At 43.9% G+C, this 25,908-nt stretch overlaps 1 protein-coding gene across 2 annotated transcripts in view; it reads right to left on the reverse strand.

The window, feature by feature from the left end:
* AGPAT4 (1-acylglycerol-3-phosphate O-acyltransferase 4) overlaps positions 1 to 25,908 on the reverse strand; it is a 396,016-nt gene that overhangs the window by 52,601 nt on the left and 317,507 nt on the right. For both annotated transcript variants that reach the window (XM_085611455.1, XM_085611456.1), the window contains 2 exons: positions 5,957 to 6,059; positions 2,534 to 2,609 (listed from right to left, as the gene is read on the reverse strand). In XM_085611455.1, the coding sequence (XP_085467581.1) occupies positions 2,534 to 2,609; positions 5,957 to 6,059 (179 nt within the window). The remainder of the gene's footprint in view (positions 1 to 2,533; positions 2,610 to 5,956; positions 6,060 to 25,908) is intronic.

A 25,908-nucleotide genomic window follows, 5' to 3' on the forward strand; every position in this document is an offset into this window, starting at 1 on the left:
GAGCCTCTTTTGTCAGATACTGTTGAACGTAAAATGTGAGTATTGCAAATGTTAGAAGTTGGTTAACTAGCGAAACAATGATAGGACAAATAGAAGCATGTCTGGGAAATAAGAAAGCAATAACACCCTAAGTGGGACGCTATTATTGTACCATATCATTTCCCGAACAGGCAGAGAGGGAAGGAACCAGGATTGGTACATCCACCTAAATGGGCCATGGTGGTTGTGAATGATGGGACTGGTCCACAGCATGAGGTAGTCTGGGCACAGCAAATGGCCAGAGTACGGCAAGGTGGACTGGTTGACCCATTTCCATGCTACACAAAAGTAGCAGAATAGGCTGTCATTCAGGGCCCCTTGGGTGCACTTTGTATTCAGTCTCATGCCGTCATTAGAGGCATCCAAGTTCCAGCGCAGGATGCCCCAACTTGCCCTACACCCAGTCACCGCACAACAAAAGTCTATGGCTTTCCTGGATCACAAAGTGCACGCGGGTTTCAGAGTTTGCCTCTCATGCCAAATATAATGATCTGTTTTCTCCTGGTTAAGCTGCAAACATGAGGCGTTCCTGCAACCAATTAGAAGGATCTGCTGGTAATACTTGGAAGAAAGCCACCAGGGCATCCTTGGGATCTGAGCACCTTTAAAAGGGACTAGAAAAGAAGGAGCAAGTGAAACAGGACTTTTTATACTAAAAGATGGATTACCAGAACCGTTCCGTGTAGTAACTGCTATAAATGGCTGAATCACTTGTAGACAGCCAGAATTAAGTCCCACAGCACTGTGATACTGAGCGGGCCCTTCAGCTTGGTACTCCAGACGTTCAAGAAAGAATATGACACTGGAGAGATGAGATGGCATCTAGCTGGTAAAGCCACTCTCTGGATCTGCCAGTCTTCATCTCTGGATCAGCCTTTTGTTTTACTAAACCGAAATCTGCATCATAGGTTTAAATATTTCAGATAAAGGAGTAACCGATGGAGTCCTGTATAAGAATATTCTCTGGTGAAGGTGGATTGTATGTCCACATGTAAGGCTGCGGAGCTCGGCGGTAAACCTCAAAGGCACCATTTTCACCCTATAGAATCTGCTTGAGATGAAGAGAAGCAGAGTTATGTACTCATCAGTGCATAGACACAGAAATGAGACAGAAATAACACCCCACTAGGACAAATCAAGGCAGTGAGTTGCCAGGGTTGTCTTGGCCTGTGCAGTTACATGATATCAGCTGCATAACTTCCAACATCTTCTGTATGCCACTGGATCATTAGGTAGTGGTAGGGGCTTAAGAAAATCTGATAGTTCCACGTTTTTAGAGGTTGTGACGCTTTAATCACAGAGTTGGCAGAACTTTGTTCCTCAAAACTTCACGCATCAAAAACGAGTGGGATCCAACGACAGGGTAGGAACAGTAGTTCAGAGCAGGTTGGACTTTGTGTCTTTGGGACTTGTCTGACATGCACCTTTGGTGGAGGCAAGCTCTACTCTCGGATGCAGACATCCAGAGCCACTTTAGCAGGATGAGACTTGAACCCCCAAAACATGTCCAAGAAGAACAAAACTCAACCTCTCAGTGCAACATACTGATGTCACACTACACAGAAAAGACACTGGAGGCCACTGTGTATTAAGCATAAAGAGTTCCCTTGGAGATGTTCAGTTCAAGGGCAGGATGATGTTTGTACAACAGAGAGCCAGGGTGATGCACAGCCCAGGGCACAAGGCAATATACAATGTGGGCAAACGTGACGGACGACGGGGAAACAGGTATTTGTTCCCCATGTCCATTGCACCACTATAAACCGTATTGGGAATTTTGAACTGAATTGCATTATGGGATTTTCAAACCTAGACTAATAATGGCAAAGAAAGATGCATATTTTATAATGTACAGACCTGCTATTAAAAAGCCTGAACTGGCTGACAGAGTGCAAGATGGCATGGGCCACTTGACAGCTACACAAAAGGACAGTTTGATAGAATTTTTGTTTTTTAAAATACATATTTACTATTTAACATTTTGGCAATTTTATATGTTTTGTTTTGCTGCTTTAAACAGTTTTCTGCTTGGTATCAAATATTTTTTTTACATATTTTCGTTTACAGTGCTCCTCTCAGACTTAGTCGTAGTTGTGGATACCTTCCACTTAAGGAACCCATGCAATACATTAGAATTGTGGAATATACAAGATATGCCAAAACCCTTATACAGCATCATTCAAATGGGTTTTTGTGAAAGCTACAAAAGAATTTATCCCCATGCTGACATCAGAGGCAGGGTAAAAAGCTTGCCTTCGTTCCAGGAGCATAATGCTTTCATTCCTGTCTCACTCAACCAATTCTAAAGTAAAATATAATGTATGGAGAGGAGCGCCCCTGGTGCTTCGCTGACGTGAACCCTCCTCTAACTGTAAAAATACTCTTCAATGAATCCATAAAAAAAAGAAATGAAGGCATTATAAAGACTCAACATGTAAATAATTAATGTTCCAACAACTTAGGCCTGAGAAATGTTTCCAAACAACAAACCAACCTTTTCCTGATAGAGTTTGTGGAGCCAGATGCCGCATTCATGCTCATCTTCCGGGACTTCTTCTAATGGAATCCGTCTGGTGCAGAAATCAAACAAAAAAGGAGACGTGAAGACAGGTGTACAATCCGATGAACCTCAAGTGCGCGAGACAAAGGCCATGATTATAGGTTGCACTGTACTGGCGTGGTACAAACTCGGCACACGTAATTAACATTACAGTGCGGTAACAACCCGTCAGTAAAGCGCAAAAACAAGTCAAACCCTTCTTAATGGGGATTAATACTGCTGACACAGAATTACTGTCCGGTATTCCACAGCCTCTCGAACAGCAATATTTGTTTCAGGGTTTTTTATACTTGACTCAAAGGTATCAGAGCGCTTTACATGAGCACCAGATACGTTGACAAAATTCATTTTTGTTTTTTTTGTTTGTCAGTATTACACACGACATTCACTTGGTGAGGGCTTTATTGCACACCATCTATCACCTGCACTGAGCAGATGGTAAATGTGTGAAGGCTTTTTGTGAGGTGTGGGAGTGAAGGGAGGGGAGGGAAGGAGAAGACTCGCTCTGGTGTGTGGGGTGGGGGAGAACCCCTTCCAGGAGGCGAGTTGCCCCTCCCCCTCCCTTGCTTCCAACCACTGCATCCCTCATGAACCTAAAATCAAACCACTGACAATGTGCTTTGGTGCCAAAAAAGGTCGCAGTTTATTCCACCTAACATGTGTTATACATTTGCACAATCATGGTTATCCTAATGTTCTCTTAATATTTGTGCGAATGTACTTCCTTGTCTTTGCAATTATTTTCGTTGTAGCGTGGACCCAGCCTCCTCAAATTACGGGGACGGGAGGGGCTACCTTCTTGGGCGTCTGTTCATGGGTCAAGGCTTCAACTTGCTACGATTTGGGACCTGCCCGGGCTGCAAGTGCCGTCCTGCTTGACCTGCCCTTTCTTGGGCCCTCCCTGCTTCCCGGGGTCCCTGCGGTGTGGCATCCCAAGGACCTTGCTTGAGCATCTACTCTATCTATCATGAGGCTGAGTCCTTCCATTTTTTGCTCCCTCGGTACCCCAGCCGTGAGGCATCCCAAGGGTCCTGTGGGAGCATCCCATCTACTCTTTCCATGGCTGTAGGCCGCCCTTGGCTCCCTCCGTGCCCCTGCCGTGAGGCAACCCAAGGACCTGTGAGAGCCGTCCTTCTACCTTTTAGCACTCAATGCTCCTTCCTTGCCAGAAAAAGAAGTTGGGTGGAGCAGGAGCAGGGACTGAGGCGTGGCTTCGGTTGCAGCCAAAGCTTCACACGATTTTACTGGCTGTCATTAATGGCCGATAAAATCAGGTCCAATGTTCCCACCCCCAGGAAAACCCGGATGCTGGAATTTAGTCATGATCAGGCAGAGCAGTAACCAACTGTGGAAACCGCTCCAACTGACTCCTAATCAGGTCCAAATGTTAAAACATCCCCCCCCCCTTTAAAATATACAAACTACCCTTTTCATTTAAATGTGGACTTTTGCAGAAAATGAATACAGTTATTTCGAAATCATTTGCAACATAATTTACTATAATATTTTGCAAAGTACCTTGAAAAATACATCGGCGCATTAAAATGCAACCTTTTCTCTGAAGAACATAACAATATCACACATCATCACAAAAATGACAACGAGGCCCCCAAAATAACACTTTTTTTTTTTACAATTATTCTATAAAGCTGTTAAATACTGCAAGCAAGATGGGTTTCAGATGGATTTAAGGCCTCACCTTTGAGCAAATACAGACAAAACAGAGGCTGAATACTGCTTTTCAATTCATCAGAATAAGATTTTATGGTATAAAACAAAGCAAGCCAGCCAGCCAAACTTTTCAAGTGAGATTGCAGGATATATAGACCGATTAAAAGAATTGCAGTACAGACGCAATTTTCTTTCGTACTTTTACCGTAGATTAAACTCAATATGTGAAATTGAAATGTGTCCAATTATTAGCGATAATATTACTTTAAAGGGCGTCATAGACATTTTGACAAAATTATGTTTGTTTATAGAGTGCGTGGTAGACCGCAGGCACTATGGTGATAGAAGTAGTAAAAGCAACAGAGTAAAAGATAGGGTGGGACTTAACAGAACAGGAACCCTTCAAGTTGTTATGGAACGGCTGTTCAAAAGGCTGCGGAGGTCCACAGAACTGCGGCTGTAGCACCCTAGAGGATTTTCCGCTACACCTGGCCCGTTTCAAATGATGGACAACAAGTAGGAGTCCATTTTGCAGCTTGACTAAAAGGCCAAATGCACCAAGCAAAACAGCATTAAATGGCGCTTCTTGACCGGCAGTCAATGTAATGCCTAATGAACTGGCAAGAGATGGTCAAAACCCCAAAGGCCATACCCCAGTCTGAAGGCTAAATTTGGAAATCTTTGAAGTTTGTTGATGGTCTTAGCAAAAAGTCCCATTTATAAAGAAAAATCTAGGCTTGAACCCAGGATCCCACAGCTGTGGGATGCAGAGCTGGTAGTAGGAATGGAAGTGTCATGCACAAAAAGTTTAGATACAGAAAGCCTGCAGCTCAAACCTTAAGCACATGACTACTGTACACAACACTTGGGTCAAAAGTGACACTAAGTCTAAAGTCTTAACTGAGAGAGGAGATGTTTCATTGCCCACCCACAGGATTTCAGTCTTATTCCTATTAACCTTAACTGATGATCAATTTCGCATTTAATTTTATCACATTATCATACTTCAATCTTGCCCTGGGTCATGTGTGACATGTTCACCCAGTTCTGGCTTTTCAGCTAAAAGCAACCTGCATGCTGGGATTTTTAAACCCACACTACAAATGTTAAAACTGAAATTTAAAGGTGTAATATCTAGATTATTTTTGTTGCAACTGCTACTTTAATTCACTTAGTCGATAGGACGTGGCACTGGAATTATACGATTTTGCAGGATCTATATTTTCCACTAAATTATGGATTTACCACCCTTGCCACGCTGCTATTATTTGTTTCAACAAAAAACATTTTGCTTCGGATTCAAAACAATCAAAAGTTGTTTTTTTTTTAAAGTGACACAAGCAATGTCAGGTCCTTCACAAATGTTAACACTTCTTTTGTTGAGGATTGCTGAATCCAGATGCTAAACTGGTACTAATGAGATATCACCTTTGCTAAAAGGACTTATTTTAATATGTTTTAAACAGTCAAAGCAACGAAATAATAATGCCAAAGAATGGACAGCATTACGCTGCATAATTAGCTTTTTCAAGTCACATAATGTAGTCAACACTGCATCATAATCTGGTCCTCCAGTGCCGCATACTTCCAGTGACCCTGAAGTCCATAGCATATATTGCATGTGGAAGCACAATAATGCACGTTTTCTAATAGAAAGAAATGTCATTCTAACGAGAAGCAGCCTACCTCACATAAAGGTCAGCATGGTATTTTTTTCCATTCAAGATGCCAAGTAATGTTGGATTTTCATTCTTTCTAAAATTGAGTGTGGAATCGTAGACAGCCGCAACTGAAAGGGAAACAAACGGAGTGATTACTGCTGGGGATATAGGACTTCTGTATACTTCAAGGATACGCGTGATGGCATTAATTCATAAACATATACCATACTAGTGGCAGCACACAGATTTTCTTTTTGTTATTTATATATTTATTTGGCTTACACATAGACTTGTGTGTATATTTCAGTTTAAGTATACAGTAGAAGCAATAAAGGCATAAAACAGCTGTTAGTATATTGTACATAACTATAAATATTTTTGGTTTATTGGCTGTGAGTGTTCTGTGTCTCAGGTTAGAGTTCACTGGGCATGCGTATTACTCAGCTCATGCTAGAGGGTGGGTGTCTAGGCTCTGGGCAACGGCAAACTTTAGCAAACTGGTGAGACCTGAAGTTAGATACCTGAAGTTAGCACATAGAATTTTCAGGAAAGCCTGTAAAATACCATGCATTTTCAGAGGAACGTATTATTGCAGAATACAACAAATGGTAGTTTACTCAGAAAAAAAAGAAAAATGAAGTACACCCTGTCCATGCCCTACTTTCTGTTTTCGAGATCCCCAAGGAGGATACTTTGCTTTAAAAATTGCAGATCACCTCAGTGGCCTCTCATTGTTAGGTCCTTCTGGCCCCCGCTCTTTGTTGCTATGGGGCCTTACTCCTGTCTATGCATCATTTTTTAGGTCAAGCCTGGGCCGCGAATGCGTTGCTCTGCGGCATGCTGTACTGGAGTATGGAATAGAAGCCCAGCCGACTCTTTGCCCATATTTTTCATTCACTTATGTCATTGCCCTTTGTAAATACTGGCTTCTGATTCGTTAAATAGGCTTGTTAGTCAGTCCTTAGTACCTCATTTTCTTCATTTGTAACCTCCCATGAGGACTGGCCCTTTTACTTCAGTTGTTACACAGTACATCTGTTTTTTAGTCTGTAAGCACTATTTTCTTTAATGATTTTCTCCTACTGCAGTCACAACATGCTTTCCTGCAACATTCAGCGAGCCATGCGTGCCTTCACTTTCGGATCAGTCCGGGACAATGAATAGGTCTCGCATTTACAAGAGTTTGAGCTATTGGCATTGTAAATGACAATGCCTTTTATTTATGAGTTAATTAGCAAAACAGATACATAAAATGCACTGTCATTTACAATGCCAATAGCTTAAACTCTCGCAAATGCGAGACCTATTGTACTGCAAATGCTTGTTTCAACCAGTAATAGTGCTTAAACAGGCCAGGTGTGGCTGGCTGTAGACTCAGGGTGCTGCCAACTTTAAAAATAAGCACATCCCCAATCTGTAAAAAGTACTGACAGTGCCAACAGGTCTGGCTTTAAAGGAAGCAATATTGTATGATAATATGAAGCATTACAAGTAAAAGGCATGGGAATAGGTATAGATTTGTGGGGAAGCAAAGAACTGTAGAGTGATATTGATGTAGGTTAAAAGGTCAGGTGACTGTCAAGCCAAATCTAAAAATCCACGTAGGTGACTACCCTCATCCCATCCATATTGCTGCTAGAGAAAAACAACAAATTATCTAGTTATCCAAGACTCTTTAATAGCCTTACAATGTGTGTGCCCCTGAAAGTTCAAGCTTAGGCAGCTGGATAAATAAAATGATCCCACCTGTGTGGAAGGGAAGCTCTTTTTTGTGTGGAAGCACACAGCTTCAGCCAATCAAAACATACACTCCTGGATCTCAACATGTGGGCGGAGCCAACGCCTCTCTCTAGTGATGCTCACATATGTAAGGCAACAACTGTGCTGTAAAGCCAGACCTTAACAAGCATTGAAAATGCAATAGGTCTCGCCTTTTATTAAGTTAAAGCCATTTGCTTTGCTATACAATACCATTAGCAAAGCAAATGGCTTAATGGCTTAAATTTAATCAAAGGCGAGACCTATTGCATTTTCAATGCTTGTTTCAAGAAGTTCCGCAGAAAACCAGGAGGTGGAAGGGCCTCTTTGATTGTTGTTAATGGACTTAATAGGAATAAGCGAGTCTACTGTAGAGCTAAACCAACAGTTCACTATCTAAATCGATACCCATATCACCCGTGTGTCCCGGTTCTTTCTGTAATAATATCCTTGTAAACTAGGCGCGATTCGCTTTGTTCCACGCTCTAGCCGTTTTGAAACTATTTTCAGCCATTTTGTTCCAAAGGCCTACCCGAACCCCAATAACATCGGATCAGGTAATAAGCAGATCAGATCAGCTACACCGAGGTATCAGTCAAAAGCACTAGGTTTGGGAATGCTGCGTCTGGCACAATGTCCTCTCGGATGGGGGGAGGAGGAGGTCACAGGTTTCAAATTGAATGCTGTAAAGGTTTCTAACAAGGAGCACCTTTATTGTTACTTTAGATAAGTGCAACCAATATGGTGTTCTTAACACAGTTTGTAATCACTCAAGTAACTTCTGGAGCTAAGACGTGTTTTGTCAGTTAGGTGCATTAACCTCTGACTTCATCAGGGCTGTTGTAATCTTTATACTACTAAATCATATGGTTATGTGAACAAAACGCAAGTTCTTCCGTAAATCTATGTTAAACTTATATTCAGCTCTTCGTGTCACTTGGTCTGCTAAGCTCCATATACCAGGGAATCAATTGTCTGTCTCCTGGTCTTGTCACTCAATGAAGAGTACTTCATTTGTGCCCGTGTATGGGCGTTACACGAGCACGAATGAAGTACTCTTCATTGACCATATGATTTAGAAGTATTGAGATTACAACAGCCCTGATGAAGTCAGAGGTTAATGCACCTAACGGACGAAATATGTGTTGGCTACGGAACTTACCTGAGTGACTACAAACTATGTTAAGAACGTCAAATGAAATGTGAAGAAGAAAGAAAATAATTTAAAAAACGAAGAACAAAGAAATCTTGTTTGGATTCATATACCATCATATTTTTAACATATTGATCGCTCGGTGGTTGCACTTATCTAAAGTTATTGAGGTTTCCTCATGAGTTGAGCGTGTTTGTGGCCGCTCTCTTCCCCTTGGAGCCCCATACCAGTTGAGAATAAGTTGGGAATAATCCAGGTTTGTGCTAGCACTTAACCGTGCCTCATTAATCTGACCTTTATTGTTACCCTCGTGAGGGTGCAAATTAAAACCATTTAAAGTTCTAAAATGTTAATATTGTAGACAATACTTCTGATAAAGATAGCTTGGGGAGAGATTCTCAGTCAAAACCACCACCTGACCTCTGGGGCCTCTCTATCCTACTTCTGAGTTTGGAAAACCTTTTAACCAAGGTCACTCCCCCCCCTAGACGCCAAGGCCTCCACCCCAATTGTCGTGCACGGCAGCACGGATATAGCAGGGCCTGCACAAGCGCTCTTGAGAACACATGGAACCAAACCTGCCTCGAACTTCCAAACAACACCTATTATGCTGAATAATAAATAATAATATCTAGCGACTAACTGCCGGGTGCAAACAATTCATTCTTCCTCGCTTCCAAAACCAGGCCTTGCCGGCTTCTGGCAGATGACGTGTTCTCGGCAGGCTCACACTATCTGTTGACTTCAGATTAAGTGACTAGAGTAGGAATCCACACCACCAGGAAACTTACACTACCTCATGTGTGCCCGTGCGAGTGTTGTGGTAACAGAGAGCTGAGCTGGGGCTCTGTGGGAATGGAGAGGCGAGGGGCCGGCCAGCGAGTTCGGTATTTCATAGCTGTGGGGGTAAGTAAGACGCATTTCCGAGGAAAGGTGCGATTAACTGCCATGCCAACGGGCACAGGGTCAAGACTGATTTGCACATGGCTGGGTCCAAACTGGAATGGCATGGTGAGCAAAAAAACGATGGATTTAGGCCCATATCTCTGTACTTGGGTGAATGTATGACATTGTTCTTCATTCTGTCCATCAACAGTTCTTTTTGCATTTGTCACCCCGAGTGGACGGGTATGCTCAGACGCGAGTCCTGTGCTCTCCATGCCACTGGAGTCAAGCTATCCTGACTGAAGATGGGTGAAACCCCGAAACCGGTCCTAGGACACTTGTTTCCAGTCCAGGGAGGACCTGGCCTGGCAGTTCGGGCTGGACTGTTCCCATTGGGCACAGGGTCATGACTGATTTGCATATGGCTGGGTCTCAACTGGAATGGCATGGTGAGCAAAAAAACGATGGATTTAGGCCCAGATCTCTGTACTGGGGTGAATGTATTACATTGTTCTGCATTCTGTCCATCAACAGTTCTTTTGCAGTCGACGGCATTCCGCAGGCACGTCGGCCGGAAATGTGCCTCGCGCTACAGCTTGCTCGACCTCTCCCCTTTCCGCGCGCTGCCTGTGTCATCCCAGACAGGGAGCACGAGAAACACCCACACAGCACACGAGCGCCGCTGTCTGTGGTGACCTTCACTGGTGACCAGCCTCCGGGCAATAGGCTGTGGGCACACTAATAAAATCCCGGAGCTGCTTAATGAATGATTAGCGGCAATAAACTAGTAATGTCACTTGCAAAGAGCACTTTAAGCAACTTTCCTCTGTGGAAAGCACCATCAAAGCAGCAAAAGCGGATCGAACACCTGACCGCCTGGTAAATGTGTATCGGTGGTTAAGTATTCACGAGTGCACATCGGGTCAGAGTACACAAATAGAGAGTCATCAACAAGTGAGAGGGATTCCGAGTCGGGGACTGCAATCAAAACTAAATATTTTCCTCCACCACTGCTAATTAAACTGCGGCGTTTAAAAACAATGGCAAGGTATTACGCTTGTAGTGCCTCCTACACAACATTTAAGTTAGTCATCGTCTCTGCGGCAGACCCTTTGTGTTGTCACCTGATAATATCCTGTCCTTAGATAGCGCTTCGCGCCACACTTCAGTTCTGAGCTTCTAAGCGTTATAATTAGGAAGCGACAAATCGAAGGCCGAGTTGCCCTAGTTAGGATTCCCACTCAAGACCTGAAGATCCCCCCAAGGCCTGGACATGGGCGAAGCAAAAAATACCAGGGAGAGCGGAGTTAAGGTTCGGGCTTGACTCTAATGGCCCGTGCACGATCCGAGCCAAGTAAACAATTGGAATGTAAATCATACAAAAAAGATCACGTGAAAATATCACGAAGATTCGGCAAAATAAATTAAAACAAGCATTTGCAATGCAATAGGTCCGATTGCATTGCAAATGCTTAAGTTTAAAGCTGAGCGTTGCGCCGCTTCATGGACACCGCGCTCGATTTCTTTTTATATTTTGAAGCGGGCGCTGCACTCATTGTTAAAGTTAAGAAATATATAAATAATCCGAGCGAGGTGTCCATGAAGCGGCACCACACTCAGTTTCAAAGTAAAAAAAAAAAAAAATTAAACACAGAGCGTGTGCACTGTCATTAGTACCGTGCTGAAAATGAAAATAAAATAGTGCTTACTGAGTTATAAAGGAGGATGTGTAACTACACCAGTATACGATCCAATTCCGGTGGGTGGGGCCAAAAGGAGACAAGGTAGCAACAAGGAGGGACTAAGAAGTCTCCTTTACAATCAGAAGCCAGCGTTTTACATGTGAGATGACGCTACCTAATTGAAAAGATGGACGGGGCTTCAACTCCGCCTCCGAGAGCTTCGGAATCCGTATTGATTCCAAGAAGCTCTCGAATGCCGAGAGCAGCACATGCGCACTGGTATCGCCAGCCGAGACCTAAAAAGGGTCACTGGGAAATGGGGGAAGGGGCGACAGGGAATGCCGTTGTAGAGCATGGGCGTCGATTAGAGGAATCCAGAGGTAAAAGGAGCTACCACTGGTTTTCTCCTTGCTCTTACTGTCCATAAACTCAGAGGTCAGAAAAGATGTCGCAGGAACAGAAAGTTAATAGGATTCTCAGAGCCAAGTTTTCTTTCCACTCTCTGCACTACCCCTAGCCTAGCCCCTCAGTAGCAAGAAAGAGTTTAGTGAGTGGCTAAGGATTGCAAATTGGATCAAGCCAATGATGTCAAAGGGAGGAAGGTCATAGGATGCACGATTTGAATTCTGCTACCAGTAACATTTTGATGAATGAAGGTCCACAATGTTGAAGAATAGGCCTTATTTTTTTCTGTCAATGGCGTTCTTCTACATAATGCATTGAAGTTTGATTTTTGCCACATCAACAAGCTATTGAATGATTGAGCTAACGTATATAGATGATATAAGAAGACAATATTGGCAAAAGATTCCTGTTTCATGGTAAGTTTGTAAATACTTTCTGCTGAAACAGTAAGTTATTGTTTCCACTAGTCTCCTTTCATCAAAGAGTGGGTACTCATAAATGGCTGGCTGGAATTGACGGCACTCAAAAACATAGGTTCATCACTGCAATTAGGACAACGACTTTTATGACAGCTCGAAAAAACAACAATGTCTTCATCTCATTCATAACTTATATCTAAAATGATAGAAGAATCTTCTTGTTCAATTCAAGGACTGAAAAGGGTGTTACTTTTGAAGAAAACTGCACATAACGCATACAAAATAAGGACGGAACAGAGAAAAAGTTATTACACCCTGCTGTTATCGATCTCAATGAAAAGTCAATAAATTATATCTGAGAAAAGGAGAAGTTTAAATGGAAAAAATAAGCCTGGGAGAGATTACAGAAAGATATTAGACTGGTCTGGCAATATTTGCTGATCTATCACAATCTACTGCTCATTTACACGGGGAAAGTCGAAGGTAGCCCTGCCTATCTATGTTTGCAGCAGGAGCTCCCCCAGGGATGAGGCCATATGAAGTGTACAGTATCCACAGAATGTGTGCTGCTTCTGTGACAAAAATGCAGCAAATGCACTTCATTGTGGCGACATGGGACAAGGTGATTGCTATTTAGTGCTCGTCCTGGAGGGTGCAATTGATGAAAGACAGGAGATCATAGTTCGCTTGTCTGGACATCTTCTAGAGATAGCGACAACCGCCCAGAACCTGCCACATCCTACACCGACACTATGGAGCTGCAGGAGAAGAAGGAAATCTCCTGGTATTCAAGTATTAACTCCCATCCTGATCTGATTTTGTTCCATGCAGTAATAAGAGATTTCCATTAGCACATGCATGTTCCACCACATGCCACTGTGCATATGAGCTGCCCTCCCTCTGACAATTTATGCCACAGTTTATAAGACAATTCCGCTCTATCTACTCATGCCACCACATCAGTAGAAGAAGTACAGAGAGTACCACGAAGCTGATCAGTTTTCATGCCGGGCCGTGAACCTAGGTGCAGGGATTGGCTGTCAGAGTGGGTTTTAAGGATGATATGGAAGACGAGATAAAGGGGCACTGGGGATGGCAGAAATTTCTAAGTCAGAATCTCCCGGACGGACTGGCAATGTGCAGGAAGCCATTGACTCATTTGCAGTTGGTACTATGTATTTAGAAGACACATCACAGAGGAAGAAGTAATCGAATAATTTACCTTGGAGGAGAACACTGAAAAATACACAAGGCAGGCAGCACAGAGGAGAAGAGAGAGAGCTCTAGGAAGGGAATGGCTGTAATACAGCAAAGAGAGGGTGCGGAGTACAGTTATATTGCCAGAAATATGTCTTACTAACAGAACGCAGCAGGAGTGGCACCTTTCAATGAATCTCAGCACTGCATATGTTATGTTATGTTATAAAGTTTATAAAGCGCATCTGTTACCCGTAGGTGTCCTGGCGCTAAGGTATAGTCCTCCTTCAGCTGAGTAGGTTATCACAGATACCTATTAGTACGCAAATAAACAGGTTTTTAGAGCCCTCCTAAAGCTGAGATGGTTAGAGATTCCTCTAAGGTGATGTGGTAACGCGTTCCAGGCCTTAGTAGCTCCGACCAAAAAGCTTCGGCCACCCCAATTCCTTTTTTTTGCTAGAGCGATTGTGGCCAGTTTACCCTCAGCAGAGCGTAATTCTCTTCTGGGTGTGTACCAGCGAATGTGCTTGGTCAGGTGTGAGGGTCCCTCACCCTAAAGTGACCTATGCACAATACACAGGGCTTTAAACAAAATACATTTTTTTACTGTAAGCTAGTGTAGTTTTTTGATTTCGGGTGAGATGGCAGCGTACTTTGGAATCCAAGAGATAAGTCGAGCGGCTGCATTTTTAAGTAGCTGGAGTTTATTCAATAGGTAAAGGCTATTGCAGTAGTCCAGTTTTGAGAGGGCAAGAGCTGATACCACTGTTCTTAAACTCTCTTTGGGAAGTAGGGGCAGAATTTGTTTGCAGGACTTTAAAGTAAATGAGGTGGCAGACACCACCGCATTAACTTGATCTCTGTAGGATAGCTGGTTATCTAGCATTATCCCTAGATTTTTAACTTTCCTGCTAGGTGGCGGAAGTGGTCCCAAGGAATCTGGCCACCATTCTGCAGTCCAAAAATTAAGATCGTTCCCGAAAAGAACCACCTCTGTCTTGCTGGAGTTCAACTTGAGGCAGTTTTGAGCCATCCACTTACCAACCTCTGTCATACAGTCATTGAACTCAGAGGGGATGTTCGGTTGTCCTCCCGGAAGCAGAGACACCACAATCTGGGTATCATCGGCATAGGAGGTAAGATGGAACCCAAAGGATTCTACCAGAGGGGCTAACTGTTTTACATAAACGTTAAAGAGTGTTGGACTGATGGAAGAGCCCTGCGGGACCCCACAGGGGAAGGAGAAGGATTTGGCAGAAAAGTCGCCTAGAGTAACCGTTTGTACTCTATCCTTCAAGAAGGAGTTAATCAGGTTCCAGGCCATGACTCGGACTCCAATTTCCTCTAGTCGGTCCATCAGCAACCCATGATGGACCGTATCAAAGGCTGCTGATAGATCCAACATAATCAGTGCCGCTTTTCCTCCTTGATCAAGGGTGGTTATGATCTCTTCCGTTGATTTAAGGAGTGCCGTTTCGGTGCTATGTCCTGCTCGAAAGCCATATTGAGTAGGATCCAGTGCCCGACTTGCCTCCAGAAAATTGCTAAGTTGGGTATTCATAATTTTTTCCGTGATTTTAGCAGGAAGTGGGAGCCTGGAGATGGGCCTAAAGTTATTAGGATTATTATTATCAAGGTTTTTTTTTAAAGTGGGAGGATAGATGCTGTTTTCCAGTCTAGAGGGAAATGTCCTTTTGTAAACATGGCATTGATTACAGATGCCAAATATTTTGTGACTGGTTCAGGTGCAAGTTTCAACACTGATGCGGGACATGGGTCCAGTGGAGATCCTGATCTGATTTTAGTCAGGACATTCCCTACTTCAGGAGCTGTGATAGGGGCAAACTGGAGTAACTGACCTGATAAAAAAATCTGATTATTCTGATCTAGCGTGCTCAAATGGGGATTTTTAGGTACTTGTGAAAAGGTAGAAAATATCACGTTGACCTTATCGAAAAAGTGATTGGCTATACTGTTGCAAAGCTCTTGAGAGAAATTTAGGGGAGGGGGGACAGGATGAGCCAGCATCATAACTGTTTTAAATAATTCTTTAGACACATTTTTTGCCTCATTGATTTTAAGGGCAAAAAAATCTTGTTTCGTTTTGAACACCAGATTTTTATATTCTTTAAGACATTCTTTATATAGTGTTTTCTCTACTTCATCGTAGTTCTTTCTCCAGTTTCTTTCAAACATTTTACAACGGAGTTTTTTTTCCCTAAGTTCCTGCGAATACCATGGAGACGTTGGTCGTTTCCTAGTGTTCCTGCTTTTTTTTTTTAGAGGGGCCAGTTTGTTACTGGCAGCTTCCAACCACTTAAAATAGCATTCAGTGGCATCGTCTAAATTGGTAGGAGTGGTAGGAAGGGTGTCAAGTAGCAAATTGTTTAAGTCCTGTCCCCTTACCTTATTCCAGGGGCGATATAGCCTATGTATAGTCTTACCCTGTGTTGGATTGGAAGGAGGAGAGGTGACAGAAAATATCACTACATTAGGGTCTGACCAAATAACAGGATAGGTATCAATAAGGTTAAGTTGTTCATTGTTGGAGAAGATTCCATCTAGGGTGTGCCCTGCTTTGTGTGTGGGCCCCGGGACCAGCTGTTTCAGATCAATTGAATTTATTACATCAATTAGTGTACTAGTGTCTGGGTCTCCCTCTTTTTCTAAATGAAAATTAAAATCCCCCAAGATCGTGTATGATCTTGATCCCAGTTAATTTTCGACCCAGCTACTAGCTTGGGTGAGGAACTGAGATTTAGGGCCGGGAGGCCGATAAACTAAGGTCCCTTTAAAAGTGTAACGATGGGAGAGATAAAAACAGAAATCCAGTGTATCACATTCTGGCATGAGTGAACCCTGAAACATAGCGTTCAGAGATTCGTGAAAAATTACTGTGAGCCCCCCTCCTTTCTTGTTCGCCCTATTGAGAGCGTGGCAGCTATACCCAGGAGGTGTGTCATTAACCAAATCTGGACCTGAGGCCTCGGTCATCCAAGTCTCAGTAAAAAAAGCTATCTTGATTTCTTCGTTTTCCAGGTGCTGCGCACATTCCAGACTGTGTTTAACTAGAGATCTAGTATTTAACAGGAGGCATTTAAACGACTTGTTTTCATGCTCTCCCCTGATTGTTTTATGCTGGAACTGTGTATTCATAGACGCGTGGTAGTGGTATAATAGTATTCTAGCACTACAGTTAGGACAGATTATCTGGTCTATTCCGGGAAGTGTATTCGGGAATAAACCGATTCATCCAGAGCTTTGAAGCTTACTATTAAGTTTGTGCAGCTGAAGGCTTGAATATGATCGCTGTATCTCCGTATTACTTGTAGGGCCGACATTCGGGCTGGCGCTGGTTGCGGATTGGGCGCGGACGGGTGCAGACGGGCTTGCCTTTGGCGCGCCTTCAGCGCGCCGACGGCGCGTCCGCTGCGCGTTTGCTCCAGCTTCCGGCTAAAATAGCCTGAAGGAGCGAACCACTAGACCGCTAACCAGCCTCCCTTTCCGGTAATGGCGATCAAACCCGGTGCGTGGACCCCCGAGAAGCAGGTCAGTATGCACACAAAGTTATTCACACAATACAGAGGGTAAAAATGGTTGTAAAAAGGTTAAAAATAGTTTAAATGAAATTAAAAAGAAGGTTTAAAATTGCCTGCTATTATGCTTGGTAAAGTCAGCCCGGCTCAAGCCTCAGGTGACGTCCAGTCGCGTTCGCTCCAGCTTCCGGCTAAAATAGCCTGAAGGAGCGAACCACTAGACCGCTAACCAGCCTCTCTTCCGTTAATGGCGATCAAACCCGGTGCGTGGACCCCCGAGAAGCAGGTCAGTATGCACACAAAGTTATTCACACAATACAGAGGGTAAAAATGGTTGTAAAAAGGTTAAAAATAGTTTAAATGAAATTAAAAAGAAGTTTTAAAATTGCCTGCTTTACGCTTGGTAAAGTCAGCCCGGCTCAAGCCTCAGGTGACGTCCAGTCGCGTTCGCTCCAGCTTTCGGCTAAAATAGCCTGAAGGAGCGAACCACTAGACCGCTAACCAGCCTCCCTTCCGGTAATGGCCTCAGGTGACGTCCATATGGGGAAAACAGGGGAGCACACAAGGCAGTGAAGACAAATATACACTGACAGATGTAGTGCTGGCAATGTAAATGCAGTGACGGATGGTACTGGAAGCAAACATGATGATATGCATCAGTAGCAGGCTGGTGGAAGTCCATAGGCGGTAAAGGAGACTGTATTTATCTGGAGATCTATGCACTGACTATTGAGAGCAGAAGCACAAGTCTGGCCAGTGTGTTTGGGAGATGGTCCTATTGTAACTCAAAATGCTTGAAGGAAACCTTCTCCAGCACTGCGTTTGATCCTCATGTACAGCTGTTGTCTATTATCTAAAAGCATAATTTCCCACCTTCAACATCTCTTGCAGAGTAAGTTCTTGCATCCGATACCCATACACACCCTTTGATTCCTTTGTAGCCTGAGGCGAGGTGACCAAATCCTGTGATAGGACTATAGGGCCATGGGGCTCTGGAAGGTTTAGTCATGACTGTGCATCTGCACTGAGAGTTACTGGGTATTTTGGAATGGCTATGGGAACTAGGATTTGTGAGAGGACGTGCTGGTATAACTGCTCATCTAGTGGCAGTATCCAGAACACTCCAGAAGGTTCACAGTCCCTCCTTTAATCTCATAAATATGTTGGCTTATGTAGTGTGTATGAGTGCATGTCAGGGTTCAGCTAGTGATAAACTTTTCTGCTTGGCAGCTGTTCCCAGATGGTGCAGCTGTAATCGTTCCCGTACGTGCCATGTCAAAGTATTTGTGACATGGGTCCTGGCAGCTGTTAAAAATGGTCTTTCAGGATTGGTTGTGTCCACTGACGCCCAAGTTGGGGATCTTGAGGTAGACCTAAACTGGTCCCTTTCCTTCTCAGGTTGGACTAGAGAACCACAAGTTCCTTGATTAGGACATGAATTGGTGTTTAAGCACCACCATGGCTCTTCGAAGGAACATTGCCAAAACATTTTTTTATTAATACTTTATTAACTTTTTCAAAATAACCCAGAGACTGGGATCCCTTTCGGATATCAATTGCAATAGCATATGAAAGACGTACAGCATTTCACACAGTGCTACAGCACATCAGGCATTGTATGACATGTAACATTACATTCGATGTGCACCCCCCACCGCACATGCCCCACACTCCCAAACCTGTATACTACTGCAGTTAGGCCCCGATGCAGCTCAACAGCATCAATACACGTCACCTGTAATGAGCAAAAATTATTGTGGCCCCTGCAATCGACAACGGGCCCATTCAGTAGCACTAGGGTTCAGAAGAAACCTTTTTAATGATCAAGCTTGAAAGAACCTATTAGTCGAGAAACAGGTAGGTTAAATCCGTCACTCCCGTTATCCGGAAACAAGAGTGAGGGAGTCGTGGACTAATATAAGCACTACTAAGGCGTTTCAAATCAATCGACCAAACGTTAGTTGCGCCATGTTGCAGGGATTCTGCTTATGCACAGAACTATGCACAGGAAACCAGGACCTCAGTGAATTGTGGTGTACCAAAAACTCACCTCAGAACCCAGAATCCCTTATCCGACCAGCATCAGTGTCCCATTCGTTATCCGAGTTTATCTCGGCGGTCCCAATGTATAGACAACCCAGAACAAGCGACTTAGTGTGTTCTCAGGAATGGTGGGAATCAGAAATACCTGTTCGTAATTATTCTCATACCAGTCCACAACAAGAGTAAACAGAGACACGGTAAAGTTTAAAGAGTTTATTTTATAAACCTCGTGTCCTAAGATGCAGTACTTTGGCTAACATAAGCAGACAAATGATTAAGATCAAAACCATCAGCATAGTTACAATACCATAGAAAATGAAAGGAGAAATCATAATAAAATGACAGTGGATTACAGCCACCTTCCTTTCGCTAGTAAACTAATATTATTATCATTAGACTAATAGAAGGTCTCTAGGCTTGAATGGGGAACCCCATACCGTAAAGATCAGCTTAGTGGAATCACATCACAGGATCAGGTATACTCTGCTCCTGGGAAAGCTCTTCTTCCGAATGTGTATAAAGCATGTAGCCTGCAATATTAAAAGCACTCGACTTTCAGGTATTTGCAGCTGCGTGCGTGTTATGGCTAAATAGTGGGCCGATCAACCTGAACCCAACAACATGCACTGTCCCAGACTGTTTCTTTACACAATGTTGAGACCAAGGTCGCAGCTCACTGTTAGGGATGTGAACAACAGACAGTTCGCATGTGAAGCAAAGGCGAGCAAGCATTTCTCAAATAATAACATGTAACTGCAGTGTTGTGTGCAAAAGCAGCAAAAGTGGCAAGATGGCTTTCTAACATCTAACGCGGTTGTGCTAACTTAGCAATGTACGTATATAAATAGCAGTCCTCACTACAGCCCGTGTCCATCCTTCCATAAATATAATGTAAAGGGGAGTGCAACTGTAGTCAGGCCCTCTCTGGCAGGTAAGTTGGGTGGTCCTGTGGTGCAAACAGCCAGCCATTAATATGTATAAGGGGTGCTGCCCAATAACAGGCACGAGCATCTACCAGGGAGATGCCCCGTTATAGGCGTTCCTCTGAAGAGTTTGTAACGCCACCCTGGGATGTCCCCCACTCCACTGTTGTGTCTATTTTTGTTAGCTGGAGGCTCTGTGCTGAGGGCAAAGAGAAAGGGTGACAAAGGACATCCCTGACACAATAACCTCTATCTTGGTCTGCTGTATCTTTTGACAACCTGCCCGAGTGTTGTATTTCCACTGGTTCTCTCTGGAGTAAAGCTCTACAGAGAAGTGTTTTAATTCCTCTTAACTTCTCCCCCCTGCTGTTCGAGCCTGCCATGACTCTGGTTATCTCTTTCCTGTAATCCATTTCTAATTGTTTTCATAACTGATGTGCCGGTTGTGCCCCTGCCTTACTGGCTATGTCTCTTGAAAGCCAGGAGATTTCTGACCAATTTGTGAAGCTATTTCTTAACTGGCTCCTAATGCTGGTGTAAATAAGGGTGTTTAGCTTGCCACCGCAGCTCCTGCCTTTGGCTTGCGAGTGTCCAGCTTCCAAAGCCTCTGGAGGCCAATGATGGTGATTATAAATTTGTCCTAAATGACTACTTTGAAAGTGTCCTGTATGGCCGGGGGTTTAATCTTATCTTTCTTATGGAGTTGGAAGCATTCCCCAAAGTTGATTTCCTCTTCTTTCCTAAGCATTGGGTCTCCCAACAGGAAAAGGTGAAGGTGCTACCTGAGAGTTCCCTTCTGAGGAACTTCCATATCAAGGACCATGGACACTATGACATGGTCTGAGATCACTACTGGTCTGATCATAGCCACGACTACTATAGGACTAGGCTATTGCTAAACAGGGCATTATTTATGCATGATGAAGTCCGGTGGTTGTGTCGAAAAATGGTGTAATCTATACCTTTGTGTTTTTTTTTCATCTACACGTCCCTCAGACCCACATCTTTTAAAGTAGTTTTATGTTTTTTCCAGGAAGCATTGACAACATCTTCATGGATTCCTTAACCTGTCAATCTTCGCATTCCACATTATGTTGGAACCCCCCATTTATATTGTGTTCCCTCTAGGAAAATCTGGGAGATTAAATAAAAAACCAAGGGAGAAGGCATCTTGTCGCACATTTGGGGCACATCATACTTAAGCTGGGGAACACCCAATGAAGTCTCTCTTGAAAGTGGCATGCTTTGAGTGTTACAGACTACATAATTAAGATGGAAAAGTCAGAATGCTTATCTTGATTCCTGAACAACAGATCATGAGGTTGCCTGATAACTAATTTTAGTTTCACTGGTCTGTCACCCATATTGGGGACTTTGAGGTCAAAATTGCAACATAGCCAATCAAGGATCAGGATTTGCATGTTGTAACTGCTGCCACTTACCAGGTCGCACTTAGCCACTATCTGCTAGATGCTTTTACGTGTTTCTGTTGTGCACGAATATCAGGCCTAACTGAGAATCTAGGTTTAACCACTTGTTCTATCATGCGATGGCACTTACTTCTTTAAACTGCTCAGTTACTCCTTCCACTTACTGTTTTTAAAACTGTTCAGTTACTCCTTCTTGCCGCGCTGAACCCATGGAGCCATTGCTTTCCGGTCCGCCGCAGCTTCAGTAGCTGTTTGTGCGGAGAAAGCTTTTGGACCCACTTACGGCAGGGCTGCCGTTAGGGCTTTAGTGCACTCGGCCATAAGAGCATGCAAGGCCGGACGTGCCGCTGGCGCTCCAAAGGCAAGCCTGTCTGCGCCCGTCCACGCCTGGATGTCGCCAGGACCCCTGGTTCTCCTAGGGTAAGAGAGAACAGATACCACCGATACCATTACTCATCGACTACCCCCCATCAATGAAGGGCGCAGCACAACGTTAGCGTCCCACAACAACTCCTATGCACCAATAGCTTCCCCCATATCTTAGAGGGCCCGGTGGCATGTTACAAATGCCATCTTCAAAACCACATCGAATTAGGGAACCTTACGGGGAATGACTCCGGCCCCATACTCATTAAGAATGACTTACCAAGCCTCCTCTGTAATGTAAGGTCACTAGCTACATATGCGACTGAGATATGGGATTTAATCACCTCTCAGTCAATGTAGATTTGTTTCCTGGTGGAAGCATGGCTGAATTCATCCAACCTTCCAGCCATCACACTAGCCATTCCGGACAACTATGATTAAATTAAACCTGACAGAGGATCGAAATTAGGTTGAGGCATTGCCATAGTCTTCAGAAATACAATCAATGTAACATCGATCACAACCACCATCCCTGACTCAATGGAGTTAGGTATTTTTACAATAAATCTCTCCGCTACCAACAGCTGGAATGGATCCCTGATCTATCACCCCCCAGGATTTAAGGCTCATTTCAGTCAACAGCCGGTGTAAGAAATCGCCACCCATGTCCTAGCCTCAAATAAATTTCTCCTCCTAGGTGACTTTATTACCACGGAGAAGATTACACTAAGCTATTACCGTACCTGGAAACACTAGGACTCTCCCAACGAATCAGAGGCCCTACGCATATTGCGGGCCACTCACTTGACCACTTTCCTCATTCAGTCTCGCCAACCTCCCATCACAAAGAGTAACAGCAGACCGCCACTAAATGCTTACAGGCCATGGCTTCTACTTACTCCCGAGGCTTTTAGTGAAGCCTTTCACCTCAGCCTGCTTCAATGTAATCCTGAGGTCACCGACCTACTGGAGTCCTTCAACACTGCCTTAACCGAAGCCTTGGATGCAACAGTCCCTTACAAAAACTACAGCTCCATTAAACGCCAACCTTTGCTCCCCCCTGGTTCTCCTCCAAACTAAAACTAGAAAAATCAAGGTGTAAGAACCTAGAGAGGTGCTGGAACAGAATCAAAAAGCCTCAAGATAAGGATCTTTACAAACGGGCCTTATCTTGTTATCAGAAAATCAAAATTGCAAGACGCAATTTTATCGATCAAATTGAACAGGCTGGCAACTTCCCTAAATCTCTTTTCACTATATTTCATGACTTTACAACGCCTCGAGCATGTACTCAGTCCCCCTCGGAATCTCAGAAACTTTGTGATTTACTGGCTAATTGTTTTCAGGAGAAAATCTCCCACATCTATGCAAAATTTAACACCCCCCCTTCTCCTGGAAAAGGGATTATTAGTTCCGATGCAGATCCGTTAAAGGATATTCCTTACACCTTAGATAGTTTTGCGCTCTTCACCGTGGAGGAAATTCGTAGTTCTCTGGCGACAGCCAAGTCAGGTTTCCCATTGGACATCTGCCCCCCCCCCAAACAATGTCTCTGCTGGCCAACTGCTTTGCCCCGGTGATCCTAGAGAGCTTCAACTGCTCGGTGAAAAACAGGCACCATCCCACCTGAGTGAAAGGCAACATGTGTATGTCCTATTTTTAAAAGACCATAAATCCCTGGCCAATTACCGCCCAGTATGTTTGCAAACAGCTCGAAAGCCTAATTAATAAACAACTAGTTGCCTATCTAGAATCCAACCAATTCCTAGATTCCTCCCAATCTGGGTTTCGTTCTAGGCCATAGCACGGAAACAACGCTTTTCGCCGTGACAGACTCCCTGCGCCTTGGGCTGGACGCAGGTAACTCAGTCATGCTTGTGCTATTAGATCTCTCTGCAGCCTTTGAAACAGTCTCTCACACGAGGATGCTGGGAAAGCTGCAAGAGATCGGCATACAAGGCCCAGCACCCAATTTTCTCCATCATTTTCTGAAAGATAGACATCAAATTGTCATCCTGGGCCTATACTCCTCTTGCAAGACAATCCTAGACAACAATCCTAGACAAGGGTGCTCCGCAGGGTTCCTGCTTGATCTCCACTCTGTTTAATATTTACAAGCCTCCCCTTGCCAGGAACGCAGAGAGCTTTGGCTTTGAAATAATCTCATATGCGCATGACACCCAGTTGATGTTTACATTTGACCCTGATCTGACAGCGACAAAAAAGAGTTTTGCCCTGGGCATGTTAGCCATCTCCGATTGGATGGATAAGAACTATCTCCAATTGAATGCAGATAAGATGGAGATCATGCTAATTGGAAAAGCTTCCTCTACTTGTACAGACGATTGGTGGCCTCACCAACTGGGATCTACTCTTGTGCCCAAACAAGCAGTAATGAATCTGGGTATGATAACAGACCAAGCATTAGCGATGAAAGAGCGCATCTTGGCTACCACCGGAGTATGTCACCATAAGATGTGCCTTCTGCTCAGAATATTCTGCTATCTTCCAACCTCTGACCGAAGGACTCTAGTCCAAGCCTTAGTAATAAGCAGACTTGACTACGGTAACGCCCTTTTAGCGGATGCTAATGAGACCTTAGTTGTCAAACTCCACGTTGGTCAAAATACTGCAGCCAGGCTTGTTCTCAAATGCTCTTCTGGTACTTCTTCGGCTCCGTTGCTGAAGGAACTACACTAGCTGCCAGTGAAGAAAAGATCTTGTTTTAAGAGATGCTGCCTTACCTATAATGCCCTAAAAGGGAAAGGGCCATATATCTGCAACAAAAAAATAAAGCATACACACTGGGCAGCAGCCTAAGATCCTGCGACAAAAGCCTTACTGTGTGTTCCTCGCATTCGCCTGACTTGCAACGGAGGAAAGGCTTTTTCTTACCTCACTCCCTATTACTGGAATAAGCTTCCACTTCATGCTGCTCTTGTCCGAACTATTATAAATTCAGAAAACTACTCAAATCTCATCTATTCTGAATCCTTTGACCCTCCACTGATACTTGTTTCCGTAACAGCGCAGAGATGCCCCTGGGTGATTTGTGCGCTTTCTTAAACATAAATAACATAACACAACATATGTGGGAGACCTTTACAAAGAAAAGTTTGTACCTTTGCTGGCTGAGATGCATAGGGAGTTTAGCCAAATGGTCCCCTTTATATCTCTCATTATTGGAGAGGACTGACATTATTTACCTAAATATACTTCAGAGAATACTTTCGATATATTCAAAGTGCTTCCAATTCGAGACACCCTTTTTTTAAATGTTACAGCATGGGATAGCAACCCAATTTACAGGATGGCAAGGTTGTTTTACATCCCATAATAGCATTATGCCTCAATGCTGTATGGTGGTATCCACTGTACTGTTTTTGTCTTTGAAATTCTAAGAACAAACAACTGTTTACAAAAAAAACCATAGTTAATAAAAGTCTCAGAAAGTAATCAGCAACATGAACTGAACAAGATGGAACACAAATGTGAACCTTTCTAAATATAACTCGCATCCCAAGTGCAACGTGCATGACGACAAAATGTTTACATAAATAAATAACAGGACTTAACGCAACATCATTAACCCCTTCCCTGCTCATGACGGAACCACTCCGTCATGAGCCACGGGCGCCGTGTGCTCATGACGGAGTGGTTCCGTCATGCTGCGGCCGTTGGCGGCCGCTCCACCCACGCGGCGCTGATTCCCCGCCTGTGCGGGCGAATAGCGCAAGTGGGCGGAGTCGTGACGGAACCACTCCGTCATGAGCACAGTGCGCCCGTGGCTCATGACGGAGTGGTTCCGTCACGAGCATGGCGGCGCCGCGCTGTCCCCAAAACCCCCCAGCGCCGCGGCAAAATTTGTGTCGCGGCGAAGGGGTTAAAAAACAACATGCATCCAAACAAACAAATTATATTCTATCCCTAGTGATTTCATTGGTAATGCTAATGTTAAGATGATATGTAATGTCCCCAGTGATGTTCTCAGTGTCATTTGTGACGTCATCTGTCACGTCATGAACGCTGCATTTGGGGTGCGGGTTATGTTTTGCATTGCAGGGCATGATCCACAGTGTGCTCAAATAAGCACAGCTGGCCCATTTTAGGGGGTTGCAGTATTGTTTAGAAACTATAACTTCACTTTAGCAGTGGTTTAAAAAGGAGAATAAAACACATT

This window comes from Triturus cristatus, chromosome 6 (assembly GCF_964204655.1).
Source record: "Triturus cristatus chromosome 6, aTriCri1.1, whole genome shotgun sequence".
In the NCBI taxonomy this organism is placed as follows: Eukaryota; Metazoa; Chordata; class Amphibia; order Caudata; family Salamandridae; genus Triturus; species Triturus cristatus.